Source organism: Macaca fascicularis, chromosome 5, assembly GCF_037993035.2.
Source record: "Macaca fascicularis isolate 582-1 chromosome 5, T2T-MFA8v1.1".
In the NCBI taxonomy this organism is placed as follows: domain Eukaryota; kingdom Metazoa; phylum Chordata; class Mammalia; order Primates; family Cercopithecidae; genus Macaca; species Macaca fascicularis.
The window spans coordinates 111,668,495-111,695,228 of record NC_088379.1 but is presented as its reverse complement, the minus strand read 5'-3'; the positions used below and the strand labels follow the sequence as shown (position 1 = coordinate 111,695,228).

The following is a 26,734-nucleotide window of genomic DNA, read 5'->3' as shown; positions in this document are numbered from 1 at the left end:
CATTTCACAGGACATCCGGCTCTTTGTCTGCCTTCCTGATCAGGCCCTATGAAGTTGCTCACAAGCTGTGCTGCCCACAAAAATCCCACTTGCTTCCCTCAGGTCTGCTTCCCTGTGAGGGAAAGGGGAGAGCAGAACCAGGTTGATGCTCATTATTGGCATTTGAGGACATTAATTCATAGTACCCATCTCTCCTCTGGATAATGGATAAACTGAAAAAGACCCAGTCAGAGACCAAAATGCCAGTTGTATCACTGCTAAAGCAAGATTGTGAAGGCCTGGATCTTTACCCAAGATGGGTAAAGGCATCATATCATTTCCTTTGACCCTGGGGCATCCTGTTCAATAAGCTTGCTCTCATCCCACCCTTGACCCAAGAGATGTTCTTAGCCAGAATAGCTGGATGATTACAGAACTTCACCACCCTCCCCCTTCCAGGGGCAAACTCTTTTCTGAGGGTTTACAAGATGGAGGAAAACATGAGACTGGATGGGACTGAGAGAGCTGAAAGGAAGGCTCCATTAGCCTCACTCAGTTGGGACTCATAGACCAAGAGTGTGGCCTGACATCTGGACATCTTACCCAAGAGAGGAGAGCAAATGCAGCAACTTCCCTGATCCTTCAAGGAAGGTAGAAGTTCTGAAATTCATGAGCTGGTGGGAATCCAGGGAAAGGGAAAACAGTACTTACCACCCTACCCCATTCTGAACCCCCATCACTATACACATACAAGAGTTGTAAGAACAAGTAACCAATGGGAAGACTCTAGAGGCAAATGAGAACGGCAAGGAAGAGAAAATGGGCAGGGAGCTGGGGTGTAAGGTTAGAAGGAAACATTAGAAATATAAAATATATTGACAGGTAAGTTAGGGACCAAAGTGTCCATTATCTTGTTGACATTTTTTTAAATGACTAAACATTATGCACTCTGACCAAAACACACATAGGTTATAGAAGGAGTAAAAGAGAGGAATGGCTGGCATTCTCAAATCACAACTACTCACTCAGAAATATATGTTTTATGAGGTTTGTTGAGACCAGAATTTTTTAAAATGACTACTACTTGTTTATTGGAACAGTTAAGGGCTTCACTGGGTGTAAACTAAGATCACATCTTCATTATTTGATTTTTTCAAGTTTTAAATTAACCAAAACAACTACGTTAACCCAGATTTCAATAAGGCATTTTTTCATCTCCTTTGAAAATGCTGGGAGTTTAGAGGTGGCATTGCCAGGTCAAAGGGAAATCTTACGCTTGGGACAAAATAGCCCGTGACCTCATATTAGGAGTTGCCAACCACTCCCTCGAATGGGAGGATTTCCTTCATGCCCGAGGAAATGACAGGTTTTCTCTAGCAGAACAGGAGGGTGGGAATCAAGCCAGTATTTAACAGTGGGTCTTAAAAGGCCTTTCCAGGGGTGTTCTAATAAGGCCACACAAACTTCGGAGCAAAAAAGAACTTGTTTAGGACAGCTGGCTAATCTTCTTGGATTAATCAAGTTGGAACCAACTTGACGTACAGACTTGTTAAGAATACCAGTGCACACTTGACCAAGCCCCCATTAATGCTATTTTTAAAAATACCTTGAGGCTTAACATTTTAATAAAAATAACTTGGTATTCTTTGCATACAAGTGTGACTCATTTAAGGAGAAAATTTATGGCAGCCAGTTCCTCAGTGATATCATAAACATAAATAGAGGGACATTTGCTTTTGAATATAGGGTAAAAGCTAGCACATCAAAGTGGAAACAGTATCTTGCAAAGTAGTCCTCCCAGGATTATCATAGCCCTGTGAAAATGCGTCATATACAGAGAAAGTTTCTCATGATCTTGAAGGACTTAGATGAAGGATTCTAAGTTCTTGACTCCCATTCAGATACTTCAAACACAGATCATATTTAAGAATATTTTAGGGTAGAACTGAAGATACTTTTTAATATTACAAATCAGATATATTTAAATGGACCATTGTATGACATGTACATGACTATATGCGTATGCCATGATTTTAGAACCCATCTTGCCGGGGTCATTTCTTTGCTAGCAGTGAGGAAGCAAGTGGTCCTATTGGAGAATCCCATGTGGCAAGGAACTGTGGTAGGCTTCAGGGAGTTGAGGGCAGCCTCCAGCCAGTAAGAAAATGAGTCACATGCAAAGAATTGAATTATGCCTACAACTGCCTGAACTTGGAAGTGGATCCTTCCACAGTTGAGTCTCAGATGAGACCACATCCCTCCCTGATACCTTGATTACAGCCTTGGAAGACCCTCAAGCAGAGAATCTAGTGACACCATGCCCCCCCAGACTCTTTTTTTTTTTTTTATAAATTTATTTATTATTATTATACTTTAAGTTGTAGGGTACATGTGCATAACATGCAGGTTTGTTACATATGTATACTTGTGCCATGTTGCTGTGCTGCACCCATCAACTCGTCATTTACATCAGGTATAACTCCCAATGCAATCCCTCCCCCCTCCCCACCCCCCCCCCCCCATGATAGGCCCCGTTGTGTGATGTTCCCCTTCCTGAGTCCAAGTGATCTCATTGTTCAGTTCCCACCTATGAGTGAGAACATGCGGTGTTTGGTTGAGTTTGTGTCCTTTGTAGGGACATGGATGCAGCTGGAAACCATCATTCCCAGACTCTTAACTCACAGAAACCATGAGATAATAAATGTGTGTTATTTTAAACTGCTATTTGTGGAAATATTGTTAGGTAGCAATAGAAAACAAATGTAATCCATCTCCTATAGTGGATTTCAAATATAGGGTATTCAGTCACTCATCTCAGAGGCTATCTATAAGGAAATCCATGAACAAGTCAAATAAATAGATGATGGTGTAAATATCTAAAATTACAGTTAGAATAATGCTCATGTAAAACTCAAACAAGTACCTATTCACCACATAGATTGTAGCAAGGTTGGGCATTTAGAAGGTCTTCATGGTGTTATAGAAAAGCATACCTTGGAGATACAGAACTCTCTATTCCTTTAAAGGCCAGAACAATAGAGTCTCTACAGTATGTTCTCATCAAGCTATCAAATGATATTGGAAAAAGTCAATTTCCCACATACTTCTTATTAGACCAAAAAGATACCTTTAAAAATTAGCCATAATGCAAATGCAGAAACAGTAGCTACATCCTTCTTATTCCTTAAAATAAAGAACAGCCTTCTTAAAAACCAAGACTCAGAAATAAGCCACGGACAGAAAGATAAATATCAGATTTTCTCGCTCATATGTGGGAGCTAAAAAACAAAATTGAGGCCATGAATAGTGAGAGTAGAATTGTGGGTATTAGAAGGTGGGCACTTTGGGAGGCTGAGGTGGGCAGATCACGAGGTCAGGAGTTTGAGACCAGCCTGACCAACATGGTGAAACCCTGTCTCTACTAAAAATACAAAAAAATTAGCCAGGCATGGCGGTCATGCCTGTAATCCCAGCTACTCAGGAAGCTGAGGCAAGAGAATCACTTGAACCAGGGAGGTGGAGGTTGCAGTGAGCCGAGATTGCACCACTGCACTCCAGCCTGGGCGACAGAGTGAGACTCCATCTAAAAAAAAAAAAAAAAAAAAAAAAAAAAAAAAAGAAGCTGGGAAGGGTATGGAGGTGGAGGAGGGGAGGATAGCAGAGTCTGGTTAATACAAAATTATAGTTAGGTAGGAGGAGTGAGTCTGGTGTTCTGCAGTACTGGAGGGTAAATATGGTGAACTATAATTTGTTGTATAGTCTCAAAAAGCTAGGAGAGAGAATTTTTGAATGCTCACAAGACAAAGTAATGATAAACGTTTCAGGTGATGGCTATGCTAATTACCCTGATTTTATCATTACACATTGTATACATGTATTGAAATACCATTCTGTATTTCATAAATATGTACAAGTGTCAACTAAAAAGAAAAAGAAAAAAATTATTTAAAAACTCCAGAAGTTCAAAGGTTATTTTTTTCTTATTATTTGTTAGCAACTAAAGTGATAGGGGTGAAGAAGTTCAACAGAGAAGAGAAAACTGATTAAGGTGCAAATTTTCTTTACCCTATTTTGTGTCTGCCTCTCTAGCATGACTTCTCTAGGTTAGTGTGCTGCCAGAGCAGGAGGTCCTTTGGAACAATCCAGTACAGCTGAGAACAGCTGTGAACAGTGCAGCCCATGGCAATGACAGAGAGATACAAGAGACCTGAATCCCTCATTCCTCTGTGGGAGAACAAATAGTCATATTATTTTCCTAACCTGAGAGTAGATATATTACAGAACTTGGTTGCATTCAATTTCCAAATGAAAACCAGGACCAGGCAGTTCCAAGACAGCCGAATAAGAACAGCTCCACAGTGACGCCAAAGACAGGTGATTTCTGCATTTCCAACTGAGGTACTGAGTTCATCTCACTGCCGCTTGTCGGACTGTGGGTGCAGCCCATGGAGTGTGAGCCAAAGCAGGGCAGGGAATTGCCTCACCCAGGAAGTGCAAGGGGTCAGGGAATTCCTTTTCCCAGCCAAGGGAAGCTGTGACAGACAGTACCTGGAAAATCGGTACACTCCCACTCTAATACTGCACTTTTCCAACGGTCTTAGCAAATGGCACACCAGGAGATTATACCCCGCACCTGGCTCAGAGGTTCCCACGCCTAAGGAGTCTAGCTCACTGCTAGCATAGCAGTCTGAGATCCAACTTCAAGGTGGCAGCAAGGCTAGGGGCGGGGTGTCCACCATTGCTGAGACTTGAGTAGGTAAACAAAGTGGCCTGGAAGCTTGAACTGGGTGGAGCCCACCTCAGCTCAAGGAGGCCTGCTTGCCTCTGTAGACTCCACCTCTGGGGGCAGGGCATAGCTGAACAAAAGACAACAGAAACTTCTGCAGACTTAAATGTCCCTGTCTGACAGCTCTGAAGAGAGTAGTGGTTCTCCCAGCACAGAGTTTGACATCTGAGAATGGACCAACTACCCCCTCAAGTGGGTCCCTGACCCTTGAGTAGCCTAACTGGGAGACCTCCAAGTAGGGGTCAACTGACATCTCATATGACTGGGTGCCCCCTGAGACAAAGCTTCTAGAGGAAGGATCAGGCAGCAACATTTGCTGCTCTGCAATATTTGCTGTTCTGTAGCCTCCCCTGGTGATATCCAGGCAAACAGGGTCTGGGATGGACCTCCAGCAAACTCCAACAGACCTGCAGCTGAGGCTCTTGACTGTTAGAAGGAAAACTAACAAACAGAAAGGACATCCACACAAAAACCCCATCTGTACATCACCATCATCAAAGATCAAAGGTAGATAAAACCACAAAGATGGGGAGAAACCAGAACAGAAAAGCTGAAAATTCTAAAAATCAGAGCACCTCTTCTCCTCCAAAGGAACACAGTTTCTCACCAGCAACGGAACAAAGCTGGATGGAGAATGACTTTGATGAGTTGAGAGAAGTAGGCTTCAGACGATCGGTAATAACAAACTTCTCTGAACTAAAGAAGGATTTTCGAACCCATCGCCAAGAAGCTAAAAACCTTGAAAAAAGATTAGACAAATGGCTACCCAGAATAAACAGCATAGAGAAGAACTGAAAACCATGGCGTGAGAACTATGTGATGCATGCACAAGCTTCAGTAGCCAATTCAATCAGGTGGAAGAAAGGGTATCAGTGATTGAAGATCAAATGCATGAAATAAAGTGAGAAGAGAAGTTTAGAGAAAAAAGAGTAAAAAGAAATGAACAAATCCTCCAAGAAATATGGGACTATGTGAAAATACCAAATCTACATCTGATTGGTATACCTGAAAGTGACAGGGAGAATGGAACCAAGTTGGAAAACACTCTGCAGGATATTATCCAGGAGAACTTCCCCAACCTAGCAAGGCAGGCCAACATTCAAATTCAGGAAATAAAGAAAATGCCAACAAGATACTCCTTGAGAAGAACAACTCCAAGACACATAATTATCAGAGTCACCAAAGTTGAAATGAAGGAAAAAATCTTAAGGGCAGCCAGAGAGAAAGGTCGGGTTACCCACAAAGGGAAGCCCATCAGACTAACAGCAGATCTCTCGGCAGAAACTCTACAAGCCAGAAGAGAGTGGGGGCCAATATTCAACATTCTTAAAGAAAAGAATTTTCAACCCAGAATTTCATATCCAGCCAAACTAAGCTTCATAAGTGAAGGAGAAATAAAATCCTTTACAGACAAGTAAATGCTGAGAGATTTTGTCACCACCAGGCCTGCCTTACAAGAGCTCCTGAAGGACGCACTAAACATGGAAAGGAACACCAGTACCAGCCACTGCAAAAACATGCCAAATTGTAAAGACCATCGATGCTACCAAGAAACGGCATCAACTAACTAGCAAAATAACCAGCTAACATCATAATGACAGGATCAAATTCACACATAACAATATTAACCTTAAATGTAAATGGACTAAATGTCCCAATTAAAAGACACAGACTGGCAAATTGGATAAAGAGTCAAGACCCATCACTGTGCTGTATTCAGGAGACCCATCTCATGTGCAGAGACACACATAGGCTCAAAATAAAGGGATGGAGGAGGATCTACCAAGCAAATGGAAAAAAAAAAAAAAAAAAAAAAAAAAAAGCAGGGGTTGCAATCCTAGTCTCTGATAAAACAGACTTTAAACCAACAAAGATCAGAAGAGGCCAAGCAGGTCATTACATAATGGTGAAAGGATCAATTCAACAAGAGGAGCTAACTATCCTAAATATATATACACCCAATACAGGAGCACCCAGATTCATAAAACAAGTCCTTAGAGACCTACAAATTGACTTAGACTCCAACACAATAATAATGGGAGACTTTAACATCCCACTGTCAACATTAGACAGATCAATGAGACAGGAAGTTAACAAGGATACCCAGAAATTGAACTCAGCCCTGCACCAAGCCAACCTAATAGACATCTACAGAACTCTCCAGCTGAAATCAACAGAATATACACTCTTCTCAGCACCACATCACACTTAGTCCAAAATTGACCACATAGTTGGAAGTAAAGCACTCCTCAGCAAATGTACAAGAACAGAAATGATAACAAACTGTCTGTCAGACCACAGTGCAATCAAACTAGAACTCAGGATTAAGAAACTCACTCAAAACCACTCCACCACATGGAAACTGAACAACCTGCTCCTGATTGACTACTGGGTACATAACGAAATGAAGGCAGAAATAAAGATGTTCTTTGAAAGCAATGAGAACAAAGACACAACATACCAGAATCTCTAGGACACATTTAAAGCAGTGTGGAGAGGGAAATTTATAGCACTAAATGCCCACAAGAGAAAGCAGGAAAGATCTAAAATTGACACCTTAACATCACAATTAAAACACCTAGAGAACCTAGAACAAACACATTCAAAAGCTAGCAGAAGGCAAGAAATAACTAAGATCAGAGCAGAACTGAAGGAGACAGAGACACAAAAACCCTTCAAAAAAATCAATAAATCCAGGAGCTGATTTTTTTGAAAAGATCAAAAAAAATTGATAGACGCTAGCAAGACTAATAAAGAAGAAAAGAGAGAAGAATCAAATACATGCAATGAAAAATGATAAAGGGGATATCACCACCAACCCCACAGAAATACAAACTACCATCAGAGAATACTATAAACACCTCTATGCAAATAAACTAGAAAATCTAGAAGAAATGGATAAGTTCCTGGACATATACACCCTCCCAAAACTAAAGCAGGAAGAAGTTGAATTCCTGAATAGACCAATAACAGGCTCTGAAATTGAGGCAATAATTAATAGCCTGCCAACCAAAAAAAGTCCAGGACCAGACAGATTCACAGCCAAATTCTACCAGAGTACAAAGAGGAGCTGGTACCATTCCTTCTGAAACTATTCCAATCAATAGAAAAAGAGGGAATCCTCTCTAACTCATTGTGTAAGACCAACATCATCCCAATACCAAAGCCTGCCAGAGACACAACAAAAAAAGAGAATTTTAGACCAATATCCCTGATGAACATCGATGCAAAAATTCTCAATAAAATACTGGCAAACCAAATCCAGCAACATATCAAAAAGCTTATCCAGTACGATCAAGTTAGCTTCATCCCTGGGATGCAAGTTTGGTTCAACATATGCAAATCAATAAACATAATCCATCATATAAACAGAACCAAAGAAAAAAACCACATGATTATCTCAATAGTTGCAGAAAAGGCCTTCACCAAAATTTTACAGCCCTTCATGCTAAAAACTCTCAGTAAACTAGGTATTGATGGGACATATCTCAAAATAATAAGAGCTATTTATGACAAACCCATTGCTAATATCATACTGAATGGGCAAAAACTGGAAGCATTCCCTTTGAAAACTGGCACAAGACAGGGATGCCCTCTCTTGCCACTCCTGTTCAAGATAGTGTTGGGAGTTCTGGTCAGGGAAATCAGACAGGAGAAAGAAATAAAGGTATTCAATTAGGAAAAGAGGAAGTCAAACTGTCCCTGTTTGCAGAAGACATGATTATATATTTAGAAAACCCTATCGTCTCAGCCCAAAATCTCCTTAAGCTGATAAGCAACTTCAGCAAAGTCTCAGGATACAAAATCAGTCTTTAAAAATCACAGTCATTCCTATACACCAATAACAGACAAACAGAGAGCCAAATCATGAGTGAACTCCCATTCACAATTGCTACAAAGAGAAAAATACCTAGGAATCTAACTTACAAGGAATGTGAAGGACCTCTTCAAGGAAAACTACAAACCACTGCTCAACGAAATAAAAGAGGATACAAACAAATGGAAGAACATTCCATACTCATGGATAGGAAGAATCAATATTGTGAAAATGGCCATACTGCCTAAGGTAATTTATAGATTCAATGCCATCCCCATTAAGCTACCAATTACTTTCTTCACAGAATTGGAAAAAACTACTTTAGAGTTCATTTGGAACCAAAGAAGAGTCCACACTGCCAAACTAATCCTAAGCCAAAAGAACAAAGCTGGAGGCATCACACTATCTGACTTCAAAATATACTATAAGACTACAGTAACCAAAACAGCATGGTACACCAACATGGTACATGTGTACATATGTAACAAAACTGCATGTTGTGCACATGTACCCTAGAACTTAAAAAGTATAATTAAAAAAAAAAAATGAAAAGAAAACCAGGACCTTGGATCTGTAAAGAGGCATCTAATCTGCTTGAAGAAAATCAAACTATATAATATGAGAGAGAATGGAGTGAACTGCCCAGGATCAGTTCTCTAAATCAAAATGAGTGCTAGAGGTTTGGACAAGAGGTTGGGATCCTTTAAAAGAGCCGTATGACTATGTAGAGTGTTGTTTTGTATATCAAAGTACCAACTCTAGCTCTAGGATGGCTAATGGGTCTCAGTGTTCAATTCTAGCTCCAACTGATTAGGGAGGACTGCTTGGCAGGGTGGTGCAGTGCTCACAGCCATAATTCCAACACTTTTAGGAGGCCAAGGTGGGCTGACCTCAGGAGCTTGAGGCCAGCCTGGGCAACATGGCAAAACCCCATCTCTACAAAAAATACAAAAATTAGTTAGAATGTGGTGGCACACACCTATAGTCCTAAATAGTTGGGAGGCTGAGGTGGAAAGATTGCTTGAGCCCAGGAGGGTGACGCTGCAGTGAGTCATAATCTATACTCCAGCCTGGGTGACAGCAGAAGACCCTGTCATAAAGAAGAAGAAGAACAAAAAAGAAGGCCTGCCTGCTAGGTGTTGTCTAGAAGCACTTAAAACTGAATCAGTGGGAAAGAATCCTCATTGATAGAAGAGTTAGATCTCTAAGCTGAGTTCTCCATACAGGCCTGTAAACTTTGACACCAGCCAGCCATGTGTGCTGAGGAGAGCTGAAGGACACAAAGCCAGAGCCAGGAGGTGATATATGTCATGGACTGAGAATGTACAAGCAAAGCTCGCTATAGGAACCCCACAGGAAGGGGAAAAATCCCCCTTCCAAACCACTTGAAACGTTTGAAAAATCCTTCTTTTGTCGGCTGAATACTGTCAAGGCTAAAACTCTACACATTTCCAAGCAGATTAAAGCAAAGGTTTTAGTTTTAGTTTTTTCTTATTTTGTTTTCACATATTACCCCAAAGCTCCTGGATCTAGTGACATTTTAATAAAGAATTCTTTTTCTTAGAGATTTAGAAAATCTCCAAATTGGATGTTTTCTATCTCCAATTTGGCTAACAGGTATTCTGCCTTCTATGATAAGCTTTCAGAATGAAGCTGAGTTATCCACAAAGGCATCTAAACCTTAACTTTAGCTTCAATGTTATAATGCTTTAATTACCGAAAACTTAGAAGAATGGCACAATGAGCTCAACTATGCTGCAAACTCAGCAACTTCCATGACTGCGCTTTGCTTCTTCCCCTTCACTGAGCAGCTGGGAGGAAGCAGGAAATTTTGTTGCCCTTTTTCTTCTGTTGTTTTAAAATGAAATGTTTTTGAATCTAGAAAGATTCCTATTGGAATTTTTCTCCCCTATTTCTATTTCTAAAGGCTGACCAAGTACTCAGGTCTGGCTTTTCTGGGAAGCTAACATCAGGGCCCCAGGGAATGCTTCCATGGTTCACCGGAGCAAGTGAGGAAAGGAAACAGCCAGCTATTACAAATAGATTGTGAATCATTTCCTGCAGCATAATTAGGCTTCTGGAATCCCTAAAAGACCTGGTTACAGAGGCAGTCCAAAGTCCCAGAGAAACAGTTTAATGTTTATGGTTAATCCTTTCAATAGAATACTATGCAGTCATTAAAATGAAGTAGTAGAAACAAGTTTGTATTAGTCTGCTCTCACGCTGCTAATAAAGAGATACCTGAGACTGGGTCATTTATAAAGAAAAAGAGGTTTAATGGACTCAGTTCCACATGGCTGGGGAGGCCTCACAATCATGGTGGAAGGCAAAGGAGGAGCAAAGGCATGTCTTACATGGTGGCAGGCAAAAGGATGTGTGCGGGGGAACTGCCCTTTATAAAACCATCAGATCTCATGAGACATATTCACTATCACAAGCTATTCATGAAGCCTTGTTAGTTAGAAGCCTTTACATGTAGGTTTGGATAGGTTTAAATAAAGGAAAAAAATCTGGGAGTATATATACCAAAGTGTCAGCAATGACTATTTCCAGATTGAGGTATAATGATTTTCTGTCCTCCCTTCCTCCTTCCTTTCTTCCTTCTTTAAAATTTTTCTCAATATTCTACAGTAAGTATTTATGACTTTTGTGCATTTGCAAAGATGTTCACTGAGTTCCCTGGGTACAACCAGGTGATTGTTCAGACTTTGAAGGTTTTTTCTGTTCCTGACCTTACCCCACACTCCTGCAGAGCTCTTATGACTTGCCACTCTTATTCTGCATAGATTAGAAAAACTTTGAAATCAGAACCTAAGTTGAATCCCAGCACTGGTACCTACTACCCAAATGACCTTTGGAAATTTGGTTAACTCAATGACCCTCATATTCCATGTTCTATAAAATTAGGGACTTACTACCTACATGAAAGCACTACAGTCAAATGAGGAAATCATTTTCATCAAATGAGGTTAAATGAGATATTAAATGGTATTTCGAGGTATTAAATACCATTTAATTTCTCCTTTATCTTAGTATTTGTCAACTGTAAAACAATCTGCATTTGGTAACTCTTATCACAATTTCTTTGCTGTTCACACAGGAATAGAAAAAGTCAAAAGGATTCAAGCACAGTGTGGCAGGATCACTTCTTACAAGTGGGTTGTGGGCAATGTAATCATTCATCATGCCCCTAACACACTTTTAAATAGATTCATAATCATTCATTTTTGACAGAAATGCTATTATCTAAATTGAATTTCCCTAGTTGTTTCAATAATGGTCTTTCTACTTATTTTTTCCCAATCTGGCATTTAATCGAAAAGGCTTTAAGAAAACATGAGCTGTGAAACCTGAGGAAAGTGATGTACAAGTAGAAGGAACAGTTTACTGAGATGTAGCCCAGTGTGGCTACTGGTGACAGTGAGAATTACAGCACAAGGGTCAAAGCAACATATTAAAAGCCAGATTCTCAAAAAATCCCTAGAACTTCTCTGTGTGAGATTGGGCTTATGCCTGGGTTAAATAGAACACAATCATATTAATAAAAATAGCAACAAAAAATTGCCCTTTTGACAGTGATTTACCCCAATGAAGAATATTAGCGTCAACGGTAAGCTTCACTGCAAAAAGAAAGAAGTTGTAATTGCACCTTGCTTGTTACTCATTTGTCTGTCCACTGCTTTCTTTCAGTGCAGGCATAGTAGGTAAGTTCTTTCGTACTTAGAAGCTGTTTCACAGAAGGCCTGAAGACATACACAGTGATAAGGAAGAAGTATACAGTCTAATCTACTTGGGCAGATAAATGTTGAAAGCTTTGTGGATTTTACTTTTCAAAGAAAAGTTGCAGATATTGTGCAATGAAAACTCATAAATCTCGTACCTAGATTCACCATGTTAACATTTTGCCTTATTTGCTTTATCTCTTTCTCTCTATATGTACATATATTATTTTTGTTGTTACTGTTGAACCTTTAAAGAGGAGGTTGTGAATTTTCTTTTTCATGGGTTTTTCTTCATTAATCTGAATGTCTGAAATGTATTTTCCAAAAGGTAGAAAACATTTTGGAGTTTTCAGCTACATTTGAAACTTCTCTATTTAACTTTCAAACTGCTGTTAGAAGATCTCTTAGCAATTGTGCTTTGTGGGTTCCAAAACTCGCCCTGGCCCTTAATAATACTATGGGCTTTCGTGAGTAACTTAATCCTTCTCAAACTCAGTTTCCTCATCTGCTGCAGGAGGTAATTATATCTATACCCTTGGACAGCAGTGAGGGTTAAATGAAATATTGTGGAAAGCACTTTGAAAGCCATATATTTTCTGTGCATATAAAAAACATTATTCAGACTACCAACGAAATAACATCGACTCAAGTTTTCCTAATTATGCGTTGGCCCTACAATCATGTTGAACCTCATACCTGCAGGTGCTGATGGTGGCTCCAGCAGTGCTGGTATTGGTAGGTACTCAACAAACCATACGGAGGCAGGAGGCAGGGAGCCTCCGTACCTGTCTATGATCCAGCACTGCCGTCTCTAAGGCAGTGGTTCTTAGGCTTCAGTGTGCATCAGATTCACTGAATGGTGGTGAAAACCCAAACTGCTGGGCCTCACCTGCAGAGTTGGATTCCGTAGGTCTAAGATGGGCTTGAGAATCTGCATTTCTAACAAGTCCCCTAGTGGTGTTGAAGCTGCTGATTCTAGCATCAGACTTTGAGAACCCACCACTCTAAAGCCTGGCTTACCATCTGCCCATCTACCTTAGTTGGGTAAATTTGTTTCATGGATGTTCCTATGTGGGAGAAAGCTAAGGTTAATAGAAAACAGTACTCTAAAGTGGTACTTTGCAAAACTTAATGGGCCTACAACTCACCTAAGAATTTTGTTATAAGTGGATTTTACTTCATTAGGCCTAAGGTGGGCCCCTGATTCCCAGATGGTGCTTGGACTACTGGTTCACTGACTACGCTCTGACTGATAAGGCTGAACAGTGCAGCTCATGGCTGTGCCTTTGCTTTCTTTAAAAAAGAAAATGGATATTTTTGAATTTATTACTAAATATGTCAAGTTTTCTGCTCTCTGCTACTTGTCTGCTCTTCAGATAATTTGACAGTGAGTTCAACCCTGCAATAACCAAATTTTTTTCTTTTAAAAATTATATTATTTAATAATAGATTTGAAGGAGTTTATAAAAATACATATGAAAATACACACATAACTTCTGCTCTACATCTATGGCAGGGCTGTCCAAGGCCACAGACATTTGGCTTCCCTGGGCCACATTGGAAGAAACTGTTTTAGGCCAAACATAAAATACACTAACACTAATGATAGCTGATGAGCTAAAAAAAAAAAAAAAAAAAAAAAAAAAAAATCACAAAAAGACTCAATGTTTTAAGAAAGTTTATGAATCAGTGTTGGCTGCATTCAAAGCCATCCTGGGCCACAGGCAGATTGACAAGCTTGCTCTATGACTTCTGGATGCAAAAGAAGTAAGACTACTTCATGAGAGGGAACGCTGCAGTACTATTTTTCCCCTATTAATTTTAGGTGACACGTAATTATTATACATATTATGCAGTACGGGAGTGATATTTCGATACATGTATGCAGTGTGTAATGATCAAATCAGGATATTTAGGCTATCCATCACATCAAACATTTCTTATTTCTTTGTGTTGGGAACCTCTCCTCTAGCTTTTTGAACATATACAATAAATTATTAACTGTGTTCACCCTGCAGTGCTATAGAATGCTAGAACCCATTTTTCCTGTCTAGCTATAATTTTGTATCTGTTAACCAACGTCTTCCTATTTTCCAGTTTCTAATATGAACAATTCTACTCTCTTTCCATGAGCTCATTTTTCTCATTAGTGAGAACATGTGGTATTTATCTTTCTGTACCTATTTTAACATAAGTCCACCATGCTTATCCATGTTGCCATGAATGGCACCATTTCATTCTTTTTAATGACTGAATAGTACTCTGTTGTGTGTGTGTGTACAGCATTTTCCTTACCCATTCATCTGTTGATAATTTAGGTTGATTCCATATCTTGGCTATGGTGAATAATACTGCAAGAAACATGCAGGAGAGCAGAGCTATTGACCAATCATTTAAAACACCTGGTGAATCAAATCATCAGGGAAAAATCCATTCTCTTAACTTTAAGATTTAAAAAATGTTCTTCTGTATTTTTGCATTTTTGGTTGGGAGGCTGGGGTAAAACTATTTCAGAGGCAGAACTGTTAGAATTTGTCAACGATTTGAAGAAATAAAGATAAAACAAAACCAGTGACAAATTTCAAAGATTAATGAAATTGATGTTAGTGCATTTATTCAAAGGAAGGAAGGAATTAGTAAGGGCAAGCAGGCTTCAGGGAGAAAGAGTAGATTAATAAGCTGTAATTAATATTGTTTGGTGCTCCTTTATGGGATCTCCTTGGACCTTTCCAGTAAACAGTTGGAAATGTGGGAATGTGGCTCAAGGAAGCCAAGGGAGAAGAGGATATCAAGGAATATCAGATGTGCTCATCACTGCCAGATGCTGCTTATGTAATGATACATGTGGATTAAACACTGGAACTTATACACAATTATACAAGTTAATAAGCAGCCTTCAAAACAGCAATTTTGGTAGAATAGTGATGTTAAAGTTCAGAGTTAGGGAGTGAGATAGCAGTGGTAGCAAGGCACTGGAAAATTGGTCTCACTCTTTCTAGATAGATGATGATAAACAGAAAACATTAATAAGGAAAGAATCTTAAACTAAAGCACATCAAAGTCACCTGGAGAACTTGTTATACACAGACTGTGGGGGCTCCACCTCAAGTTTCTGATGCTGTTGGATGGACATGGAGGCCAAGAATTTGTATTTCTAACATGTTTCCAGTACTGAGGCAGCTAGTTTTGGGACTACTCTTTGGAAATCATTGATTTCAATCACTGTATTTTCATTCAAGGCCAGATTATTCTTAATTGTGTGGAGTTGTCCTGTGCTTTATGAGATGTTTGAAAACATATCTAAACACTAGATACCAATAGCACCCCTGCGTTGTGACAACCAAAAATGTTTCTATGCATTACCAAATGTCCCCTGAGGGTGAAAACTGCCTGCAGGTGAGAAAACTGCTTTGGATGACCCCACAAATCACGAGTGTCTGCAAGCAGATCCCGAACACCAGAGTGGGGCTTGGTCTAGAAAACGAAGATATGTGTGAAACAACAGAACAGAGCCTCCAAGGTCAGTCATCTATACTCCTCGAAATTACATGATCAGGTTATGAGTGACGGCCCAGTTTTTAGCTTTTAATGAATTAATCCCAGAAAAATCAAATTAGAACTCACCTCTACTGGAATTTCAGATTGCTTTCAAGTTTCTGAGTCCTGGAGCCCTGAAAAGCAATGCTCTCCAATTCATGAATGTCCCTTTGTCTTTTAAAAGACATGCTTCCTGGATCACTGCTTCACTTATATTTAAGTGTCCTCAATTATAACTTCCTTATTCCGAAGGCCCTGCCATTTGTTTAAAAAGCAACGTTCTGCACCAGGTGGGCAAGTTTAAATATTCCACGCTCAGAAAAGAAGTTTTTTGAAAGAAGAAAAATACACTGGGACTTTGTAAATTTTTACAAATCCAGATCTTGCAACTATGGGCCTTCAGGCCTTTCAGCCGTGAATGTTAATGAAGATGAAGGCCCTAATCCTCCTCAGTACACTTACTGTTAAGGCCTTGTCACTCAAATGGTGGAACCAGGACAAGCAGCATAGGCATCACCTGGGAACTGGTTAGAAATGCAGCATCTCAAGCCCCACTCCAGATCCATTAAATCAAAGGCTGCATTTTAACAAGATTCCAGGTGCTTCCCATGCACATTAAAATGAAAAGCAATGGGTAAGAGTCTTGAAATCCAGCACGCTTCCAGAACCTTCAAAACACCACCTATTTATTCAGAACAGCAATTTTGTGTTTATATGACATTGATAAATGTCCACCTCCCTCTTGAGATTGAAACACTAAAGGGAAAATCTCCCACTGTCGGACCCTAGAGGCCCCCTCCCCTCCCTTACACGTCGGTATTTGAAAATCTGCTGACTAAATCAATGAACTACACCCTAGAATCTCATCGTTATCTGCTCCTCCCAACCCACAACCTCAAATAGGTTTCAGAAGAGGTTTAACTTCTTAATTAACGTATTAAGAAAACCTGAACTTTCTCAAATCTCTGAGGGATGATTATGAAGATCTCTGAGGTAAGTTATTCCTTACTTTTTGCTTGAATTATGTATTTATCCAAGATTTTGTCCCCAGCTAAGAGTTCTCTGCATATTGGAAAGAGAGAAACTATTGAGTATATTCTCTATAATTCTGCATGAGGACTAATTTTTATTCTTGTATAATTTAAAAAATTCTCTTTGTTGTAGTTGTTTTCTCCATCAGGAAATGTTATTGGAGTATGAGTAAAGTGTTATAAATTAACAAAATTACTAGCAAAAAAACACTTCACTTACAATTCACATATTTTTATATTTACTTATAGCTTAATCCGCCTTTCCATAATAGAAATGAAAGCACCTGGGCACAGTAGCGCACACCTGTAATCCCAAGCACCTTGGGAAGGTTAGGTGGGAGGATAGCTTGAAGCTGGGAGTTGAACACCAGCCTGGGCAACATAACAAGACCCTGTCTCTACCAAAAAAAAAAAAAAAAAATTAAATATAAAAAATTAGCCAGGTGTGGTGGCATGTGCCTGTAGTCCCAGTTACTTGAGAGGCTGAGGCCAGAGGATTGCTTGAGCCCAGGAATTTGAGGCTGCAGTGAGCTATGATCGCACCACTGCACTGCAACCTGGGAGACAGAGTGAGACCTTGTTGCAAACAAACAAAAAAAGAATTTAAAGCAAACATTTACAATGAAATGATAATAAAACATAACTAAAGCAATTTACTAAGGCATGGCATGGCATGGGTTTTACTGATCTTCTGATCTCTTTCCCTGTTCATGCTGATTAAAAAAAAAAAAAAGGTGTCTCATGTTTTATAACCTAGAAAGTGTAATACCGCAGGCAATGTCTTTGTTCCCACCATCCAAACAGTAAAAGGGATTCTACTATGACTTTTGTGAAACATCATTTAACTACCTCAATGCTTTTTTCCAAGTCAATAAAAACAAAACTCAAAAAACAAGAATAGACAACTGGTATTACTAACAGTGTTTTTATTTACAAAGAATTGTTTTCATTTGACCATTTGGAAAACCACTAACAATTTTTACTTTAGAAAACATTAAATAATAAACAAGATGTTATACAGTACTTTGGATAACTTCTTCCATCAGTTTAGTGCAATGCATCATTGGCACCGAAAAGTAAAATTTTCATTTATTTTCCCCTTTCACCTTCAGTTGTGCAGTTATATGACCATAAAGGAAATGAATCATTAAAAATGGATCTACAGCCATATATTCTGCCGTTACTCAAAGGCTTAATGATTTATTTTCCCCCCTCCAGCCCTGCCTTTACCAGGTTAAATGACAAAAGACTTTTTATTGTACCTATTGTTAAAAAAATATTACTGTTCTGTGGAACCTGGGAGAGTCCAATTAGTAAGGGAAACTGAATCATACTGATAAGGTGAAGGAAAGGTCTGCCGGTGTGGGGCAGGGCACTCTTTCTCAGCAGCCAAGTAACTTGTCACACATGAAGCAGAGAGAATGCACCAGATGAAAATCTCTCTGAACTGTGTTCCTTGAAGGAGCTCTTAAAAAAAAAAAAAAAATCGGAAACATCATCCATTGAACAAATGAAAGGTTTACACCTTTACCAGAAGAAACATTTAAAACTACCACCACACTAGGACATTACTGAGATACTAAAATATCTGTCCATCATACTCTCATTTGGAATAAATAGTTTCCTTTTTTCTTCAATACTGCTAGGATTGCCGTAAGGGAGAGACATTTCAGTGAGCTCAGCATTTGGTGGGCTCTTCGCCTTTCAATCCCTCTCCATTAGGAGGTCAAGAGGGAAATGCCTAAATTAAGCCTTGTCCAGATTACTTAGTTCTAAAGATTTTCATTGCATACTACTAGTAGGATCAAAACATCTTTTGGGAAATTCTATAATTTGTTACTTTACCTTGGGGTAAGAACATCTTTAACCATCTTAAATAGATAAATTTTTATCTAATTTTTTAGAAAGAGAAAAAAAGAGAGAGAGAGATACTGAGATTTTCATGCTTTTTTTAATGAAGTATTCTAATTTAACAATGGCCCCTGCCAAGAAATGCTCCCTTATACTCTAGTCTAAGCCCGTTTCCTCTTGTTCTATTCTTAGTGCATATGGAGAACAGCTGGTCACCATCCTCTCTGTGCCAACCCTTCATATACTTGAAAACCATCAATGGTTTGCCCCTCAGTCTTCTCTTCTCCAGGCTGAATCATCCCAGTTCCTTTAATTTTTCATCATAGATCTTTTTTTCCAACCCTTTAATCATCTTTGTGATTCCTGGCAAAAACAGCAGAAAATATTTTGATTACTTAATAGGAAATTAAGAAAAACCTCAGGAATAATGCCTTTAAAAGGTACATTGTTTTTTAATATATAGGTAAAAATATGCAGGGAGGAAATACAGTTGGGGGTTCACGGATCTTAGAATTCCAACTTGCCCTGCTCCTCCAGTGTGTGTTAATCCCATTCCAACACATCCCATGCCTCTGAGCATGGGACTTGCTTCCTATCCTATCCTGACATAGCCATGAGCAACAGAAGTTATGAACTACGACTGCCTAAACTTTCATCTATTTCAAATGTTGTGTGAAAATCTGTTCCAATGGAGTTTTCCCTATGCTTCCTCTCACCCTGCTTTAATAAACAGGATCCTTTTTCTGAATCAACCAAAACTTTTATAAAGGTTCCTACATATTACCAGAGAGAGCCATGTTATGATGGTAAAAGCTGTGGTTTTAAAGTGTAACTTGGAACAGTGAGAGTTTTATGTATTAACTGCAGTTTCTTGTCTTCCTAAAGGTTTCCTATCCTTTGCAGAGATCAAACTCAAGGCCATTAAAAAAAAAATAATTTCATCACTCTGCTACCACAACCCAACACTTCTGCCAGTTTCCTACTGCTGCCAATATAAGGTCATGGAACTGGATGACATTTCACCATGTATTTTTTAACTTGAGATCACAAGCTGCCCTTTACCTTGCAACTAGAGTCTGTAAATATTTGGAACACGTAAATACTTAATATCAATAGCACATTTACACAAAACACAATACTACTAACGAGGGATTATGTGCCCATTCTACATAATTGTCTTTAACAGAAAAAAAAAAACAGATAAAAATAAATGTATCTTGATATATTATACACCCTTATTTTATAAAGTGAATGGCAGTAAAAGTTAGAGTTCAGATCAGGCCAGAACTAACTTAAGTGAAGAGGGTAAGTCAATTTCACAAGCACATTGTACATCATATCTCAAGGGAAGTCAATACTACTCATGGTACAACACCAAACAGATAACATCATGGCCATTTGCAAAGATTTTGTTTAAAAACTGCTCCCGTAACTCACTCCCATAATTTGCTACAAGGAGCACCTTGTAATCAGGATGGAGGATGGTATGGGTCACGCATGCTGAAGGCCTTCCTGAAAGAGACACAGGATGGAAAGCAACAGCCACAGATGGCTTTGATGTGTCTATGATGCCCCTGTATTTCAAGGGGGGTGTCACTGTTCATTGGAATTGCACAAAAGCAGGCCAGCAAAACCTGGGTCACCAAATAGACTTCCTCCTGACCCACTGACCCACTCTTCTCCTAGGCCTGACAAAAGGGAGAAGAGGAGAGAAGATAAGAATTGGAAAAAGAGGATGGAGCAACATAGGAGTTCATTGCTGGTTCTGGAGTTGTTAGCGTTCTTCAGAGCAGGGGCCTTTTTTCAAGCTCACATCATCCAATCCAATCTCCCCAGTGTAACCACGCCTTTTTTCACCTTTGAAGATGACCTAGGGAGAGAACGCACACACCAGTCAAGCCTCCTCTGCCCCTTTCTAATGCCTCCTTATTAAGCAAAAATAAAGGCAAACCTTCCCCCAAACCAATTTTAAACTTATTTTACAGGAGGAAAAAAACAGAATATAGTTGCCAGTATCACTGAAGTTTTCAGTAGAAACTGAAATCATCAAACTGTTCATCAGACCACATTACTCAGAATCAATTACTCTTTAAAAAGCCATTCTAAGCTATACACCAATTCGATTTAGGATTGTTTATAAAGTGGACACTTGTCAAGGATTACCAAAGTTAGAAGAAGAGTGTGATAGAATATAAAGGAACAGATATTAGGAGCCAAAGATCTGAAAGATCATAATCACGCAGCCTATCTTAGATGTTTCTTAGTTCTTTTTTGGTTAACATAGCTTTCTTGCTGAAAATGGAATAGAATCAAACACCATGATCCAATCACACTGTTGTTTTACCTATGTAAAAACCAAAAACTTTTATTGTTCTTACATTATATTTTCTATAGAGCATCCTTGCTTCTTATAAAACAAGAGAAAACCTGAGTGCTATGATTTAAAATGATTTATTATCTTGTTTTATTTCTCTAAACAATAAAAATACTGAGAAGAGTTTTAAGAAAAAATATATAAGAATTAAACAAAATCCAAGTACTCTGGTAAAATCTGTATTAATGGAATCTATCTTTTCTTTCTAAAATAGTTTCTTATAAACTATACCTATATATAGGCATAGGTATCTCCCAACAGCAAGTTTCATAAGCACCAGCATAAAGATGACATTTTCCCAAATGCATTCATGATTTTGCTGGGATGCCGTAGACCATTTTCTTGCTACCTATGTCTTGATTACTTAAGATCAAATTTATATATTCCATCAAAGCACTTCCCACATCCTGTCCCGAATAGAGTAGTGCTTTCCAATTGTAGTTCTGAGTTCCCACCCTATGCTGCTTAACTGTGATCTCTGAAACAAAGAAAAAAAGTTGAACTTGAAAGAAACATTTCAAAAACGAAAAAAGAACCATCTCCTGGGTAATTTATGGTAGTAAAAGTTTGAAATATAACGAATTAAAAGGAAAGGAAAAGCAGGAACAATTAAGCTCACCACGCCACCCTTGGAAGTTTCTGTTGATCAACTTAAAAAAATAAAAAAACAAAAAAACCATTTCTATTCCTAGATTTTTTTCCATTCAAAAAAGAAAATGGATCTTTACCAGGGTTATGGAGAGGTGGTGATCACAGGTTACAATGAAGAAGGATGAAGAAGCAGAAAGGGGTTTCAGAAAGAGACACTGAATGGAGTCATCAGGCCCAGAAAAAAATCCAAACCTTTGTCTGAGCCTGAATTTACAGAGCAAGGCTTCTTCCAATTCAGATTCCAGAGTTCTCCTATGAAAGGAAAACATCCCAGGTCTCGCCTCCTTTGTGGATCTACTTACGCTCTTGATGTCAGCCCCTCGCAAGGTGATCTGTGTCTGCCTCCAGCCGTGGCCACCATTTCTTCCCCACAGGGCTGCTCCGTGGGCACTGTGTTTTCTCACAAACACCTGGAGTGTGCCAGAGTGCAACCCCGTCACCTTGTGCCTGAACGATAGGCACAGGTCCCCTGAATGCATGAGGCGGCCGAGAGGTAGCACCAAGCGTGCAGCTTTTCCCCCTGGGGCTTTGGCTGCCGACACTGTCAGATACTGTCCACCTGGAATGGGAAAAGCAGAGCTGTGTGTATGTGCCAATATCCCTTTCTAGAACAAGCAGCATGGACAGGAGTTTTAGTTTTTTTTGTTTTCTTGGTAAAGAATTCCAGATTTTTGAAGAAGAAAAATTTGACTTATTTGTATGCCTGAAGTTCTATGGTATGTGTTTACAGAAAACATTCACTTACTTTGCCCATGGAAAGCAGAAGTAATGCCAGAGACACACAATAATTAGTAATCCAAACACTATGAATATTTCCAATTGAATATGATCAGACATATAGGCGTACAACAACATATACACATTCACCACCAATTTATGACCCTCACCAATTTATGATTATGTTGTCCAACACCCCTGCCTATCTGGCTTGGTGATTTGGTAAAACGGACCCTAAATTTCCAGGGAGAATTTTCTGGTGGATAATTAACTCCAGACAGTAAAGCAGATGGTGATTTAAAGGGCCCTATATCTGCTTATTCTCTCCTCCTCCAACTTAAAACAAATTTCTAAAGGTAAAGGTTCTTTAAAACAAAAAAAAATTCAGAGTTGGCAGTGCTTCTCACACTGGTGTAAACCTAACAGCAGGAAGATACAGAAGTATTCAGGAAACCCTCCATGTCTTCCTGGAGCATCAATTTTATTTGGAGGTAAGCCGTTTAAAACATTTTTATAGTAAAACAAATCTATATCATATCTATTCTATAAATATGTCCTATTATATATACGTGAACACAAATATTAGTAAAAACTTTCACTTTAGATAGACCACTTTGATGATGTTCTCAGACCCCTAGGACTACAGAGTTTTCTTCCCTCCGCTGTTAAGGAAACTGCATTTTAAAAAATGGTTAAGCAGCAGTGAAGTGGGGGGTGCTGCTTCTCCAGAGAGAAAGTTGCAAGTAGTATTTTGAAGCTTGATCCATGTACAAATGACATTCCCTCAGGCTGTTTTATCTCAGTCTACTGAAAACACACTGTATGTTTCAACACTGGTTTTTCCATAGAAAAATGGTTGGAATGTTGAACACGTGTATCTATTTTGGCAGAAATCCCATTTAGTTTTCAGTTAACAGATAAACTATTATCTCTTTCTTATGCTTAATTTATACAAGACCTGATAAGATTTGGTATATCTTTTTATTCCAGTGTCTTCTTCTCTAACAAGTACCATCTGAGCTCTACAGGTCATAGGTGATTTCTGTGCACTGACTATGTGCCAGCCTCTGTGCTGACGGCTCCCCAGCAGGTTGTGAACAACTTAAAGTCTGAACCAAAGTTTCCCCCAAACCTCTGTGTTACCGTGCTAGCAGGTAGCAGGTGTTTAAGGATGTTTGAATCAATGAATGATGTTCCAAGGGTACAGCAAAAAACTGCAAGGAAACAGATCCTTGATTCACATACTTGAATCACTAAAAATACATAATGTCTTAAGAATCTTTCTCCCACTTCCCTTGTCCCCTTCCTCCACAAACTAATCCAAACATATTTTGGGCCAAAATATTTACATGGATTTTAAAAGTCTCACTATAAGTCAGCTTTTGAATCATCACAGGTACTCTAGTTAAGACTAAGATATAAGGGTATTACAGTTAACCTGCAAGTTTCGAGAAAACAAGGATTAAGTCTCTGTGGAATGTACACTGATACCATTCTGCCAGACGCTACCTGCAAACAAGACAACCTAACACACCAAGGTATTCTTTGCATATGTATTTAAAACTCTAAAATTTACAACATGATAAATGAGGTTACGATTGTTCTTCCTCTGTAGAGCTACTCTATGGGCACCAGGTTTTGCTTTTGCTTTTTTTTTTGCCATGAAGAATTCATTCCCTTTGTAACAAAGGAAATGATACAAGTTGGAATATTAACTAAGGGAAAAATTGATTCAGTGTCAAGCAAGTTACCTATTAAAAATTTCACTTCTGATTTCATAATTCTGGTGATAAATATATGATTATATTAAACATTCATTCAGTTTACAGTATCACAACATCTAAATAACTTTGGGGAGGGAGGAGAAATAATAGATGCTGCAAAACTTGACCAGAAAGTTGGGTTATAAATGGTAGTTTATTTATTTTTAATTCTGTAGTGGTTGGTGCCTTTAAATTTTCAATTTACAAAACCTAGAGGTATTTCTGAAGGTTTTGACTTCTGAACTTTTCTTATGTAATACATTCACACAAATGCACATGAATATGAACTTTTTTTTTAAAAAAAAGGAATACTATATTTGCAGTGTTGTAAGTTGCTTCTTGTATAACAATTTTTCTATGGTAGCAAATACACTTTGCATTGCTGCAAGTATGCCAGTAACCATTTAGCCAATTTCTTACTGAAGAACATTTAAGTTTCCAAATTTGCATGTTAAGGTAAAAAATACCATATAACAGACAAACAAAAATGTTTTTAAATATTTGCAACACATTAAAAAAGGATAATTTTTCTTTTTGTATAGAAAATTTTCATATATCAATAATACTAAATAAAAATAAAGAACATCACAGAAAAAATGACAAATATATGAAACAGTGATCAACTTTTCACAATAAAAGAACTGTAAAGTAAAATGAAAAGAGATCCCTTTTAACCTATAAGATTGGCAAAGATTTTGAAAATACTTTTATATGTTGGGGATGGTTTTCAAATATTGTAGGCAGAAGTGTAAATTGCTACAACCTTTATAAAGGGCAATTTAATAAAATCTATCAAAATTCAAAATACAAATTCTCTTTTGACATAGCAATTCCACATTTAGGAATTTATAGATACAGTCTAACATATATTAAATAATGAATGTACAGGGTTTTTCACTGCACTATTGTCTGAACTACCTAAAGTCTTGAAACAACTTATGTTCCTTTGTGGAGGGCTTGCTAAATACATTGTGGTACATCTGATGAGTAATGGAATAGCAGCCAGCCATAAATAAGAATGAGGGTGTTCTGTATGTGCTGATAGAGGACATGCTTCAACCACAATGGCTAATACTATTTCAGCGGTAACTCTGGACGAGTCACTGCTTGAAATGCCTTATATATGTTTAGTGGATAGTACTGATTATCCCTGTTTAAGTAACTTGCTCAAGGTCATAGCTAGTATGTGGTGGTGCTGGGTTCCAGATCAGGTATTCTGGCTTCAAAGTCCATGTTGTTCCTGTTAACTCTTGAGATAATATCAATAAGTGACAAAGGCAAGGCACGGAAGAGAATGCCATTGCATCCAAAAATATCTCTCTGGGAACATAATCAAGAAACTGGCTGCATCTTGCCAGGTGGTGAATGGGAGTCAAGGATGGTAGAAAGCTTTCATTGATATTGTTGATTTATTTTACATTTATGTATATTTTAAAATAATGTTTTAATGCTGAAACAGACATACTTGTATGTACATGCTGGCATACTTGATACATATGTAAGCAAATTCCTTGTAGCTATCGGTGGCAGACAGAGTGCTGAGTCAGTTGCCCTTAATCCTTGTTCTCCAGAGATCAAGGTTCCAGGAAAAGGGGCTTAGTTCTAGCTTTGACACACACAGGAGAAGGGTGTGTCCCCAGGGCCACAGCTACATACCTGCGGCATATCACCATGTCTGTCAACAGCACAATTTTCCATTTCTTAGAGGCATTGTTAATTTCACATCTCACTGTGACTGAATGTAATAAAACATAATAGCACCATGAAAGGCAGCTAGTAAATTGCACTTTTTTTGCAGCTGTTTCTTCAGGTTGTGAGTTTTGAGAATTTTCTTAGAAATATTAACATATAAGAATATTTACAAATCTGGATCTTGGATTAGAACTGCACAGCATTAAAATCATCCATAATTGGATATCCAAACCTATATTCTTTTATAACTGGTATAATCTAGATAGACTTAGGTAAACAATTAGCTTGTTAATTAGAATAATACACAGAATTTATTTATTTATTTATTTAGACGGAGTCTTGCTCTGTCGCCCAGGCTGGAGTACAGTGGTGTGATCTTGGCTCACTGCAACCTCTGCCTCCCACGCTCAAGAGATTCTCCTGTCTCAGCCTACCGAGTAGCTGGGACTACAGGTGCCTGCCACCACACCTGGCTAATTTTTGTATTTTTAGTAGAGACGGGGCATCACTATGTTGGCCAGGCTGGTCTCGAACTCCTGACTTCAGATGATTCGCCCGCCTCAGCCTCCCAAAGTGCTGGGATTACAGGGGTGAGCCACCATGTCTAGCCGATTGATTTTTTTATATTCTCCTCTGGCCTTCACATGTGATATACACTCACACACACACACACACACACACACACTCCATCTGCCTGAATTTCCTAGAAGAAAAAGCCATGAAAAGGTAAGCTTTGTTAGTATTTTCCCATCAGTGCTGGGTTATAATTCTGTCAACATATTCTAAAAATATATTCTGCAATTCCATTCTCATA

The 26,734-nt window shown here is 38.6% G+C and overlaps 1 protein-coding gene across 10 annotated transcripts in view; it reads right to left on the bottom strand.

Annotated features, from left to right (window-relative positions):
• Positions 1-17,783: 17,783 nt before the first annotated feature.
• Positions 17,784-26,734, bottom strand: part of NPNT (nephronectin) — a 76,087-nt gene continuing 67,136 nt past the window's right edge. For 6 of the 10 annotated variants that reach the window (XM_074040260.1, XM_005555603.5, XM_005555605.4 and 3 more), the window contains 2 exons: positions 22,051-22,307; positions 17,784-20,593 (listed from right to left, as the gene is read on the bottom strand). In XM_074040260.1, the coding sequence (XP_073896361.1) occupies positions 20,498-20,593; positions 22,051-22,307 (353 nt within the window). In that variant the 3' untranslated portion in view covers positions 17,784-20,497. The remainder of the gene's footprint in view (positions 20,594-22,050; positions 22,308-26,734) is intronic. The other 4 variants (XR_001490925.4, XR_012434995.1, XR_012434994.1 and 1 more) reach the window with 1 other exon arrangement.